This window comes from Heterocephalus glaber, unplaced genomic scaffold (genome assembly GCF_053883595.1).
Source record: "Heterocephalus glaber isolate CG9 unplaced genomic scaffold, H.glaber_assembly_v1.0 deba00001543, whole genome shotgun sequence".
NCBI lineage: Eukaryota > Metazoa > Chordata > Mammalia > Rodentia > Bathyergidae > Heterocephalus > Heterocephalus glaber.
This window is the reverse complement of record NW_028258336.1, coordinates 2405740-2418210: the sequence shown is the minus strand read 5'-3', so window position 1 is coordinate 2418210 and position 12471 is coordinate 2405740. Positions and strand designations below refer to the sequence as shown.

Below are 12471 nucleotides of genomic sequence, written 5' to 3'. Positions count from 1 at the left end.
AAAGCCAGCTTCCCCTACAGCACTGAACTAGATGGTGATTTATTTGAAGTAGGTTAAGGGGTTATGCTGTACAGAACAGCTCTGCACTCTAGACTCACACTGAGCACAGCAAGATGCCTGTGCTTCCAGGCTCACAGCCATCACCCTCTCTTGCACCAAGGACTAAGAGGGCAAGGGAGTCAGAAACACCAGCACAGCTTCAACTGGCATTTTACAAGTAGGGTAGCTTCTGCAGACCAAAGGTCCTGCCCAGTCTGTAGGTCACTGGAGTAGGGGACCCTGAGGCATCTCCACCTGTACGAGATGAAGACCGGGATGTGGGCCTTTTCTCTTGTCATGTTATTATACTTTTGTCATGTTATCTTTGTGTGAAGTAACCTTCCTGATGATAGGAATAGAATCTTCACAGGTGTTTAAAGTGCTTCCTGTTTCATCTCTATCTTGCCGGCCTTAATAATGGAGGTGGCACATGCTTATAATCCCAGCACTAGGAGGCTGAGGCAGGAGGATCACTGAGAGTTTGAGGCCAGCCTGGTGAGTGCAAGGCCATCCTGAACTACATAGCAAGACTCTGTCTCAAAACAGAAACTGGAAATGTCTACCTTAGATGATCTAACCTGCACTTTAAGCCTAAGAGTTGCTTTAAAATATCATCCGGGGGCGAGGGATTTAGCTCAGTGGCACCATGCCCGTCTTAAAAGTGCAAGGTCCTAAGTTCAATCCCCGATACAAAAAAAAAAAGTAAAATTTCATTTGGTTTATAAAAAACTTTTGCATAGCATATTCTTCTACAGAGCAGTGTACATTTAAGCCTTGTCAAATAATGAAACATGGACATGGCATAGGATTGCTGTAATAAATGCTTTCATTAACTCATGTTCCCTATGCTATATTGATAACCAAGATAATTCCAAGATTTTTCGCCAATATTTTTAACTAACTGATAGTTGTTTTTTAAAAGCATCATGACAAAATTAAATTTTACAAGCTGGATTTTAGCCTCACGAAAATGTTTAGACCTGTGCAGGAACAGATATGCCGATAGTTGATTGTGAAGGCAAGAGAAGAGCAATGTAGCAGTAGTGTAGAACCAGTGTCTTAATCTAAGGTTCCTATCTAGTGTTAGCTTGTCTGGGTGTCCAAATCAGTACACATCTTGGCATTTTATATTCCTGGTTACAGAGACCTCTGCCTAGTTCTTAGTTATCTTGCCCTCAATAGAATATACTTTACCTCCACTGAAAATGTACTCTTAATATAGTGTATTGTTTACTCTCTGTATCTTCAGCCTACTCAGTATCAGAAAGATAGGAGGTGAAGCATCTAAGCACCTGATTGATTACTTTCATAATTTGAAAAAAATCTGCCTGGATCCTGCCATGCCTTTTGATTAATAGACTCAAACCCCCTTCTCTTCTCTCCCTCTGTCTTCCCCCATCCACACACTAAAAATAATCTGAGATCTTGGGGGCTGTAGAGAATAGAGAGATGAGCTGATTTGCTTATAGCCAAGGGTAATTAGGGAACCTGAAAACTGTGACTGTAGTAAAATTAAATTTGTTGATTTTTATATTGCTCCACCATTAAAAAGAAGGAACCCTTGACATTTAGAAAACATTAAGATGACATTATCCATCATTGGCAGAAAAGCAACACACACTTGTATGCGGTGCTGTGAATGAGACAGTGGAGGCAAGAGAGGAAGAGAGAAGACTGCAGATCCACCCAACACTAGAAAAGTACAACTTTATACTGGGTTCTCTTTTTTGATAACTACATTGTACTTGAACCCCTGAAAAATCTTGAAATAGTAGGTGTGGTGTTCAAATTCAACCAGCAATCACTCACTGTAAAGAGATTCAGCTTTTCATTTTATACTTGTCAGTGATCTCATCTAAATCCAACTAGAAAGAGAAAGGAAGTGCATAACTCACCCAAAGGGATGCTGGTTTTGTGAGATGACATTTTTGACTTGCGAAGCCATTTGATCAAGGCCTTCGAGCAGCTGGTTTTTAAGGAAATGAGATAGCTACATTGCAAAGTGAGAATGTGCTGAGCATACAGGGATAAAAAGTGTTATTTGCCTTGAGACTGTCTCTATCCATTGGCCAGAAGAGTATTACATACTTGGAAGCCCATGAACCTTTTCCTGGATATATAGCACAGTAGATGACCCTAACAGTGACTGTGCCTTCCCACGTCCAACCTCCCAAGTCCAAGAGTTCACTCAGCTTTAACCAGAGCCATGAGGTCTGCACCACCTCCATAAACCAGGGCCAGGTGAAAGCTGCCTAGTGGAATGGTGTGCATCAGTGTAACCAAAACGTTAGTTATGTCAAGTTAAGCAGCTCTTTTCTGGGCAAAGAATACAGTCAGCACTTTCAAATATGCTGGCTGGTCTTTCAAAGGATCGTTTATAATAGTGTTACACCCTCTGTGTGGATTAAGATGATAATAGTATTAATGATTTTTAAACACAAGAGGCTTATTAGATAAAATTTAGAAATTATTTCTATCTCATACAACTTAAATATACAACTTGTTAGGTGAGTATGGCCTCTCCCAGTAGACAAAAATGTGTTATCAATGATTTATTAAAAAACAAAAGAGAATAGAAAACTGATAACCTGGGGAATAAAGAGTAGGAAAAACCCAGCAGGCAACCACTCAGCTTGTCTCTCAAAGATACACATGGTGCTCTGCCTGAGAGCTTTCTCTACCCTAGCCTCTGTCATCTCCATTGCTGTGCCTTCCTGTGTGTTCAGAGTCTCGTGAAAGAAGCCCAAATGTCTTAATTTAAAAATAACTCCAGCTTATATTAAGGGTAAATAAAATTGAAAAATTAAAAAAAGGTGTTGCTTAAAGGGGATGGGAGATAACCTCCAGGAAGACATTTTTTGACACACTGTCTAGATTAAAAGCCAGGAAGATGAAGTGAGTGATATGCTATGTCTTGTCCTTTGAAATTTGCAAGAGCTTAGCGCAAAGGAGATATCCACAGTGACAGAAGTCAGGGGACACATTCTTGGCACACTTGCATAAGTTACACACCTGGGCCTAGGTGAAGTGTGCCTGAGAACGTGGTAGGAGATGACACAACCATAAGCCTTCACAGTGATTAAATGATGGCCCTATGTCTAAGCTTTTGGCAGCACTGAGGTCACCTGAGAGTAGTGAGGGCAAACCTTTTAGAGCTTTCAATGATAACAGCTGGCTGCGGCACTCATACCATAGGTTCGCCACCGCTGCCTTAGAGTCACAGTATGAAGAGTGTGGTCATGGTGTTCCTAAGGCAGGACCGGGTTTGCAGCAAGGCCTTCCTCGCTGCGGGGACAGGGGAGGAGTGTCTTCTCTTCATGAGTTCTGACGTACAGATTGTAGAAACTAATTTATTCCTCTAGTTCAGTGGACTCATTAGTTGAGAATTCAGCAGACTTGTGTACAAAGACAGTGGAGCCTGCTTGAATGGACACCTCTTCCATCTCCTTCTCCTCCCTTTTTGCAAACCAGTTGTGTGTTTTCCACATCGACCTAGCACCGTATGGACTTAAGAGCCATGTGGGAGTACATTTCCAGCATTTGACCTTCTTCTCACTTCCTGAATCCACCTCTGCTCTCCTAGGTTTTCCTGAATATGTTTATCCCTTCTTCTTTGTACAGTTGGCAGTTTTTCAGAGCACTTGGATCAGATAAATGGACGAAGCGAGTGTGTGGGCAGTACAGATAATTCCTCCAAGCCATCCAGTGATCCCGCTTCTCACATGGCTCGGCAGCGATTAGGAAGCACAGAAAAAAAGAAAATCTCGGGGAAAGTCACAAAGTCCCTTTCTGCCAGTGCTCTGTCCCTCATGATCCCAGGAGGTAGAGAGACAACTACTCGCATGCCGTTGTGTGATTTGTGCATGTGACCCCACTGCCCTTCCCCAGTGTGGAATGTTGACTGTGACGCAGGACTACTGGGAGCGGTCAGGTGCAGGACAGCTCTCCAGAGCATCTGCCTGCGGACCTCTGAGACTCCCGAAAAGCATGTGTGATCTACTGCATCTCACTCTCTGCATCAGGGAATGAGAGAGGCTTCTTGCCCACAAAGCCTTATTTCTTTTGTTGTCTTTTCTTTTTTCCCCTCATGGCAAATGATATATTCCCTTCCCTGGAATAATTTTTCTTCTCTAGACTATGTATCATTTATATACTTTACAGAGCTGTTTATAGCATCTGTGTTGGAAAGCCAAGTGTAGTTTTTCTTATCTAATTAATGAGGAAATAGACACCAGAGCACGTAAGCTTTTCATTTCTGGAGATTGAGAAAATCACAGACAGCCTTTAAATGATGTTTTGCCAACCCTGTCAGTTGAACTGTGCTTCCTGCTACTGACAGTCAAATCACTCTCTGCCCTGTTTTGGAAAATTGGGCTTAATTATGGTTTTCTTGGATTGCCATATTTTTCCTCAACCTAGTTTTGCCCCTGCTGATCACTAAGTATGTAGCAATCCCACTGGCAGATATGAACTCTACACCTCGGTTTATGACATCATTTTAATGACAGCGAGAGAGTGGAAGCGGCAACTGAATTAAGTTGCAGATGGTTTGTATTTAGAAGAATACAGACCATATATAAAAGAGATTGTTTACGTTTAAAAATTTCCCTTGTAGAAAGAAATTTGCTATAAACAGATGCTCATTTGGGTACAGTGCTCACTCTGGCATATTCCATTTTGGGGAGGGATTCCCTTGGGCACACAGAGCAGACATCCTAGCCTGCATGATGGCTCAGCACCCAGAGGTGTGGCCCCAGCATAGCCACACAATAGGGAAGCCAAGAGTGGTGGGGTCCAGTCTCCTTCTGAAAGGTGGTGAGGTAGCCCAGACTTCAGTAGAGCCAGGAAGTGATGACTCACGTGGAGATCCAGGAAACTGTGACAAGGCAGAGGCTTGTGGTCCTGGCTTTTCGGTTTGATCTGTGGCTGCTCTGTCTTCCTCCCTGGCATGCTGTGAAGTTCCCTGCCCTCCAGCATGCCTCTCTTCACCTGGCCTTTAGATTAGAGAACAGCAGGGCATCCCATGAGGTCAGAACGAGGAGCATGAGGGTAACGACACACTTAGCTTTGCTCTTCTTTGCCCAGCATAAGACTCAGAACGTGGGTAGTGTGGCCACTGTCAGCTTCCCATGGTCACAGTGGGCCTCACCATGCCCCGGGGAGTGTCCCATAACACCAAGCACCCTGTGGCCAACTAAGCTCACAATGAAAACTCAGCATTCCCTGTAGACTACTTTGCCTTTTCTCAGACACACACATACACATAGACAGTGGACCAGTTAAGATTCACATAGATGGAAGAGTCACATGAACTACAATCTAAAAGTGTGTCTCACTCTGCTCAGGCTGTTACAACAAAATATCTTATGACTGGGTAATTTATAAACAACAGTACTTATTGTTCATGGCTCAGTGCCCCAAATAAAAATACCAACAGAGTTGGTGTCTAGTGAGGACTAGTTCTTCATAGGTGGAACCGCTAGTATGTTCCCACAGGTGGGGGTAAGCAGGCTCCCTTGGGCCTCATTTATAAGGGCACTCACCCCATTTACAAGAGGCTAACCACCTCCCCAGGGTCCCACCTCTCAATACCATCATCACTTTGGGGGTTAGATTTTAACACAGTATTTAAGGGGACACAAACATCGAGAACACTGCAGTTTGCTTATAAAACAGTAACATTGGTCTCTTGGAATATGAACTGAGTTGCTCTTAAATTTTCTCAGTCTTACCTGCTTTATTCTACAAACATTGGATCTGCGGGTAATACATAAGGACCATCAGTTATAACCCTCATAATGGTCATTCTTTTATGGAGATGTTACAACATTCGTGTTGCCTGGATTAAAATTTGTTAATGTGAGTTCAACAACATTGCAGAAAGCATCTGGTAAATTCACCATTGCTTTCTTAGTCATGTGCTTGGAAAAGAATGTGTTAAGTCGATTTAGTGTAAGATTTGGAGTCCAGAATCTTTCACTGTAGTACATACTGTCTACTACACATTAGGACTTGCTTTAAATACATGCACTTATCCAGTAATTTCTTTATTTTATTAGATAAAAATATCACAGCTAGAAAGGAGCTAATCTGTCTTTTAATTAGTGTAGTAGACTAAGAAATCATAACTTAATATTTATTGACAAATTAGATGCAGTAGAAACACTTATGATATTTTCTTGACAGGCTTCAGTTTTTAAATGTATACCTTTTTGCACAATTTTTTGCATCATATCTTCTTTATTTTGCATTTGAAACAAATGAGTTTGTTTTGTGGCTGTGCCAATCCTGTCCCAATCCTGGCAGGGCTCACGTGGTGAGGGCTGGCTGCATGGACATGTGTGAGACCAGGATCAGCTTTGACAACTGGCTTCTCTGTTACAGATATGTTTGCTGTTTCTCCCCTGGGAAGCCCAATGTCTCCCCACTCCCTGTCCTCAGACCCTTCTTCTTCAAGAGACTCCTCTCCCAGCCGAGATTCCTCTGCAGCCTCTGCCAGTCCCCATCAGCCCATTGTGATTCACAGTTCTGGGAAGAACTATGGCTTCACCATCCGTGCCATCCGGGTGTATGTGGGGGACAGTGACATCTACACTGTGCACCACATTGTTTGGGTAAGACCAACAATCTCATGCTCGTTAGTCCTCATTCTCAGCCAGATTAGATGAGTTGTGGCTGAAGCATAGTTAATAGCAAACTTCTTTTATGTTAAGCTCACATTTGGAACCACTTTCATTTTATTTTTAGTGCTCCCTTTTTTCACCTATGTGATGGAATTGGATTTAGCAAAAACTAATCATTTCTCCCAGTTCTGTCTAGTTTCTCTGTTTGCTTGTCTACTCTTATATACCAAGATGGTAGACAAATAGTCAAAGACTATCCTATTTCCATACTTCATTCTCTTTCATTTTCTTTCCTGGCCTTGTTTTAAAAAATGATATTCTCAATTTACATGGAACATTGAACGGGAACATGGGAATTACTCTATTTAGTGGAAGAATAAGAGTAGGAATGATGCCTTTTTGATTTCCCATGAGAAGCCTAGGACTATTTGCAAATTGGCTCAGAATATGCTAACAGAAGAAACAGTACAAGTTAGAGCTGTCACTTATTTACAAATATATACTCCCCCCTTGGACTTTAGAATGTAGAAGAAGGAAGTCCAGCATACCAGGCAGGACTGAAGGCTGGAGATCTAATCACACACATCAACGGAGAGCCAGTGCATGGACTCGTCCACACGGAAGTCATAGAGCTGCTGCTAAAGGTATTTTCTTCTTTATGTCATAGCCATGAAGAGGAGGCAGGTACCCCAAAGGAACTAGCACCAAGAGATCAGTTTCTCTATGGTCTCCCCCTGTAATCAGCCTCATTACTGATAAGGTGTTCAGTAACCTGAAGTTTAATGTCAAAACAAAACTGCTATGAATTCTCTGGTTTTATATTATGAAAGAATGCCCATTTATCTCCAAACTCATTCTCTAATTTTGCTTTTCATTCTAAATTATACATAGTAATAATTCTTTTTGCTTATTCACCTCACCTGGTAGAATCTGTTTAGAAATCGCCTATACTAAAGGTGATTTTCTTTAGGACAGGTTCATTCTACTATAGTAGCAGACAAAATTGTATTGTGAGGCCAGAGGTAAAGGTTTAGTCTGAGAGTTGGCATTCTTTTGAAAGAGAATTGTAAATATGTACACACATGCTATAAATGATAAAAAGTGGTAGTGGATAAAATCGTTCTGGCAATTATTAGTCTTCCTTCTCTCCTCATGAAAATATATGTTAATTTACATGGAGATAAATTTTGGTGTGAATAGTAAACTGAGTGGAGCTATGGAATAAGAGCACAGGCAGCATGAAGCACAAATGAAGACAGAGTGGATTCACTAAGCTTCCAGAAAATTCTGTGGAGTTATTTTCTTTGATACTCATTGACTCTCAAATATAGTTATAGATCTAAATAGATGAATTCTAGTTTGAGTTTAAATTTTCTCAGGAAAAGGTGGCTGATTTTGATGAGAAATGTAATATTTGTAGGATTACTTTGTAAGTCATCAGATTTACAAATGACCTCTTGCTTCTTGGACACTGTGTTCAGACTCTGTCAAGATGACCACCCAGAAAGATGTGAGCTTCAACCCACAGCCTATTTCAGGTTTCAAAGCATAGATCATATAAGTATAAATTCATATGCATGCTTTAATTAATGTCATTCAGACTGACTTCATGTTGGTAGATGTTGGTAACTTAGGAATGAAGGAATGGACTCTGCCTTTGAGAAGTATGAGAGATGTATATGAGAAAAGAAATCACAGCTTCATTATCTGGGCTCTAGCAGAAGAGGGAATGTCCTACTCTTGGAGAGAACATGCTGTGAGTGTGGAGAGGCATCCCAGGAAAGTGACACTGGGGTAGAACGTGAAAGAAAATGAAAAATTTGGAAGGCATTACAAGGAAGTGGGTACTCAAATCTTTCAAAACCAAATGGCCAGGGATTTAGCTCAGTGGTTCCACCCCCTGCCTCACAAGTGCAAGGTCCTGAGTTCGATCCCTGGTACCAAAAAAAATAATAATAAAACCCAAATGGAATTAAATGACTCTTCGCCTCTCTTGTCTATTATTGTCCCAGCTCATGCAAGTGTGTTCTTCTAAGGATTTGGAGTCTGGCTTAGATCCACTACTGGTAGTAGTGTATATATCCTATCGCCTAGTGTGAGGCAATAGATAGGAATTAGTTGCTATTGATTAACTCACACCATTAATGAGACTTTGGCCTTGGGCTCAGAGCCCATGGGGACTTGTGGCTCAATAAGTTTGTGGAATTAAAATGAACTATGGTGTTCTTCTTTGATTGCTGTCTGAAAGTTACCATGGGAAGACAGGGACGACATAGATACTTTTATTTTATTCATGTCTTGTTGCACAGACCATTCAGTTTGGTAGCAGAAGCCTGAAAGTGAACTTCCACTTCTGCTATAGGCTACTGAGTAGAAACAAAGGCTACTTCTGGCCTCTCCCTGGATAATATCTGAGGCTTTTATTTCATTCAGTATCTATCTCTAATAATGCTCTTTATCCAACTGGGATGAAGCAACATTTGGTTAAGTGTCTATGAAATGAGAGGCAGAGCAGGATTGCTGACTTTGAGATCCCTTTGCTGTGAAAAATCACCTGAAAGGACCTTTGGCTGCCAAGACAAAAGTCAAGAAGAAGTACAATGATTCAGTCACTAGCTGCTTCACCGTACATAATACTTGTTCCTGTGGTCCCTGTCGTCCATCACTAGCTCACAGAGCCATGCTGTGTGGAAGAGAGCCCAGGGAAGTTGGTGGATTCTTCTTTTGTCCCTTACACAAGCCTTTCTGGTTGGTAGAGACAACCAGGGGAGGAAAAAAAGCTTACTGTTTCCCAATGCCCTGTGGCCTTACCTAAGAACCCACCTTGACCCTTGATTTTAAAGAATGGGTCTATGTTTTCTAGGTGGGTTTTTCTTGTCATCCATCCTACTAGAGCTTTTCTGAAGCTTGCCATCACTGAATAAGAAGGTTAAGAGATTTTAAATGGTAACAGATGTCTTACCTTCTACATTCTTCATAATAGCGTTACGTTATGTGCAAAGTAGCTCTTGTTACAGCATATCTGTATATCACACATCTCATGAAATAAAAGGAATAAACTGAAATATGTGTTTGTACATATAGAGAGGGGTGTGTATATATTTATTTTGCTGAAACATAATTGATCATTTGTGTGATTTATTTTGTACCTTAATATGATTCCATATTTTAAAACCTCTCTGCTGGCTTCTCTGAAATTTGAATGTATATTTCCTCTCAAGGTTTCTGGCAAGGTCTCTAAGCAGAATCAGATGGTCCTGTGTATAACCCCCTTCCAGAACCAAAAGTCTTCAATCTTGGATCCTGTCATTCGGTGTGTGGCACTGACGTTGCTTAAACATAATGAGGTGGAGAACACTGGTACCCAGTGAGGCCGTAGCATGCTCTGTCACACATCCAAGCAGGGCCTCCCGCCTCTGGTTCATAAAGGAAGCACTTGAGAGGAGAAACTAGTGTAATGAAACAAAGAGGATACAAGGGATTTAATTATTTTCCCAGTGAACTGTGTAATCATGCAGCTTTCTTCCAAATTTAACTAGTGATTCTGTAACCAAGGGTATAAAGTGACTGACAGTACCAACAGTGGATTTCTAGGTGTCATTGCTTAGTTGAACATCAAGATGTAGCTCTATTTTAGTATTCTTGACAGCTGTTTCCACAGTGCTTTTAACAAAGTCTCATGGTATCCTTAGGAAAAAGTGGAAGAAGAATCATTACATAGAGCTGTGTGTGTGTCTGTGTGTTGAAATCTATGTATAATGTTTATCTTTTAGATTATGAACATAGTAAGCATTTCTATCTGTTAGCTTCACATTTGGTCTCATTTACCCTCACAACTTCAAAGTGGACCTGCGATGGAAGCTCCAACTTCTATGTGTAGGGAAACCCATCCAAAGTCACTTGGCATCTCAACTTACGGAATTGTTGACTAATGTGGCTTCTACTTCTACTCCCTAGTGGCAGTGTGAGTCCCCTCAAACCTTCCTACCACAAGGAGTTAACCACTTTTGTAAACAGACTGAAATCATTCTTCACCTCCTGAACTCACCACACTGGTCAGGTCCTGTCCTCTGTTCACAGGATAACCTGCCAGGCTCAATTTAATTATATTTAATCCAAGAAACTTTCAATTCAGCAAAGTTACTTTCTTAGTGTGTCATTATTTTAAATCCCAGTGTATAAGCAAAGCCCTTAAAACAGCTCCAGCACTTGCTTTAGAAATTTCCTTTCCATTAACTCTGGAGAGCTTCTAGAATCTGACATGGAGACCGCCAAGTATCATCTTTCCCATACTCACAGATTTGTTCAGCTTCTAATATACGCAGAGGTTTCTGTGAAGTGCTACAAGAGCCACACTAAAATGACACATGAGAACAATAGCTGATGGAGTGAGGACAATTGCTACCTGCCGAGCTCTATTGTGTTTTACACAAATAAACTCATACAACCCTCACCGTTACCCCATGAGGGAGATGCTATATATATAAATGTCCCTATTTCGCAGAAGAAAAACAGAGCAGAGAGAAGTTACTAGAGTAGCCAAACTTGCCCACTAGAAGGAGCAGATGATTTGCAGCCAGGCAAAGTAGTTCAGGAGCTTGTGCTTTTACGTCCTACTGCATATTGCGCCAAACATGAAGACTCTGCCAATACTATGTAGTCTGCTGTATTCACAGAGGGAAACTATGGAAATGCCAGGCCATAATCAAAGTGTTAACCATAAGGAACAGAGTGTAGACAATGGCACAAGTTCTAGAGAGATGGCTTTTGACCAGGATGCTCAGGAAAGCATCACACAGTGGGAGTTACTGGTTCAGGAGTTTGAAAGACAGAAGGGGATTCTCGGGGGCCACAGGGTAGTCTGGGCAACATGAAGAAGTGTGCAAATGCCAGGGCAGGAGATATCAAGGCGAAGTGTACAGTAAATGCAACATGGAGCCTTGGTTCATGGAAGGATCAGGTGTCAGATAGGCTGGGGTGAAGGCTGTGAGTCACGGCAAGAGGAAGAGCCCATTCTCATCTGTTCTTTGCAGGGAAAAGAAGATTGAAAGGGTGGAACTCAGTGAGTTACCCATGGCCAACTGATATGCTAGCAGAGCCAAACAGAGAGGAAATGGGCAGCCTGACTTCTGCTTTTGTGTTCAGTTCAGCCAGTTTAAAATAATTTCCCTCCCACTGTGTACTAATCATGAAAAGAGTTTAAAGTAATAGTGACTTAATTGAACACTTAACAGTGTGCTAGCTCTGTCTCTGTTGTTTTTTTTTTTTTTTTTTTAGCAAGTGCCACAGAATTCTCTAAGAGGTCACTCATTCATCAAGAGAAATTAGTTGAGGAGGAGCTGATTTGATACTTTGAGCAAATTCAGGTAGCACTTGCTGTGGCTGAATGAATCCACCAGGTGGCAGGCTTCAGAAATGACAACTATTATTTTTTTCAATCATTTACAATTTTTCAATGAATGCTTCCAATTTAACATTCCCATTCCATATTCTTTCTGTATTCACACTTGTGTGTGTTTGCATACCCTTTGTGTATGTACACAAGATAAATGAGTTGTCCTGTGAAAGAGTTATGCAGAAACCAAGAGAAAACTGAGTTTGGTTTTTATAGAGGAGACATTTTTACAGAGCCTAGTGATAAGCTCTCTTTTAGCAAGCCCTGCTCTTCACTATTTTCTATGGGAAATGTTCAGGATTTGTATTCTATATACTTTATACAATTGTATATTTATATATCTCCTTTGACCATGTCGTACACATCAGTCAAATGCCTGACTTGCTCACAACTACTGGTGTTGAACCAAGCATG

The 12471-nt window shown here is 41.3% G+C and overlaps 1 protein-coding gene across 27 annotated transcripts in view; it reads left to right on the top strand.

Moving 5' to 3' along the window:
- The window catches only part of Mast4 (microtubule associated serine/threonine kinase family member 4), a 594077-nt gene that overhangs the window by 564972 nt on the left and 16634 nt on the right, over positions 1-12471 (top strand). For 24 of the 27 annotated variants that reach the window (XM_087189591.1, XM_087189613.1, XM_087189592.1 and 21 more), the window contains 3 exons: positions 3661-3861; positions 6424-6653; positions 7184-7306. In XM_087189591.1, coding sequence (XP_087045717.1) covers positions 3661-3861; positions 6424-6653; positions 7184-7306 — 554 coding nt within the window. The remainder of the gene's footprint in view (positions 1-3660; positions 3862-6423; positions 6654-7183; positions 7307-12471) is intronic. The other 3 variants (XM_087189596.1, XM_087189595.1, XM_013078954.3) reach the window with 1 other exon arrangement.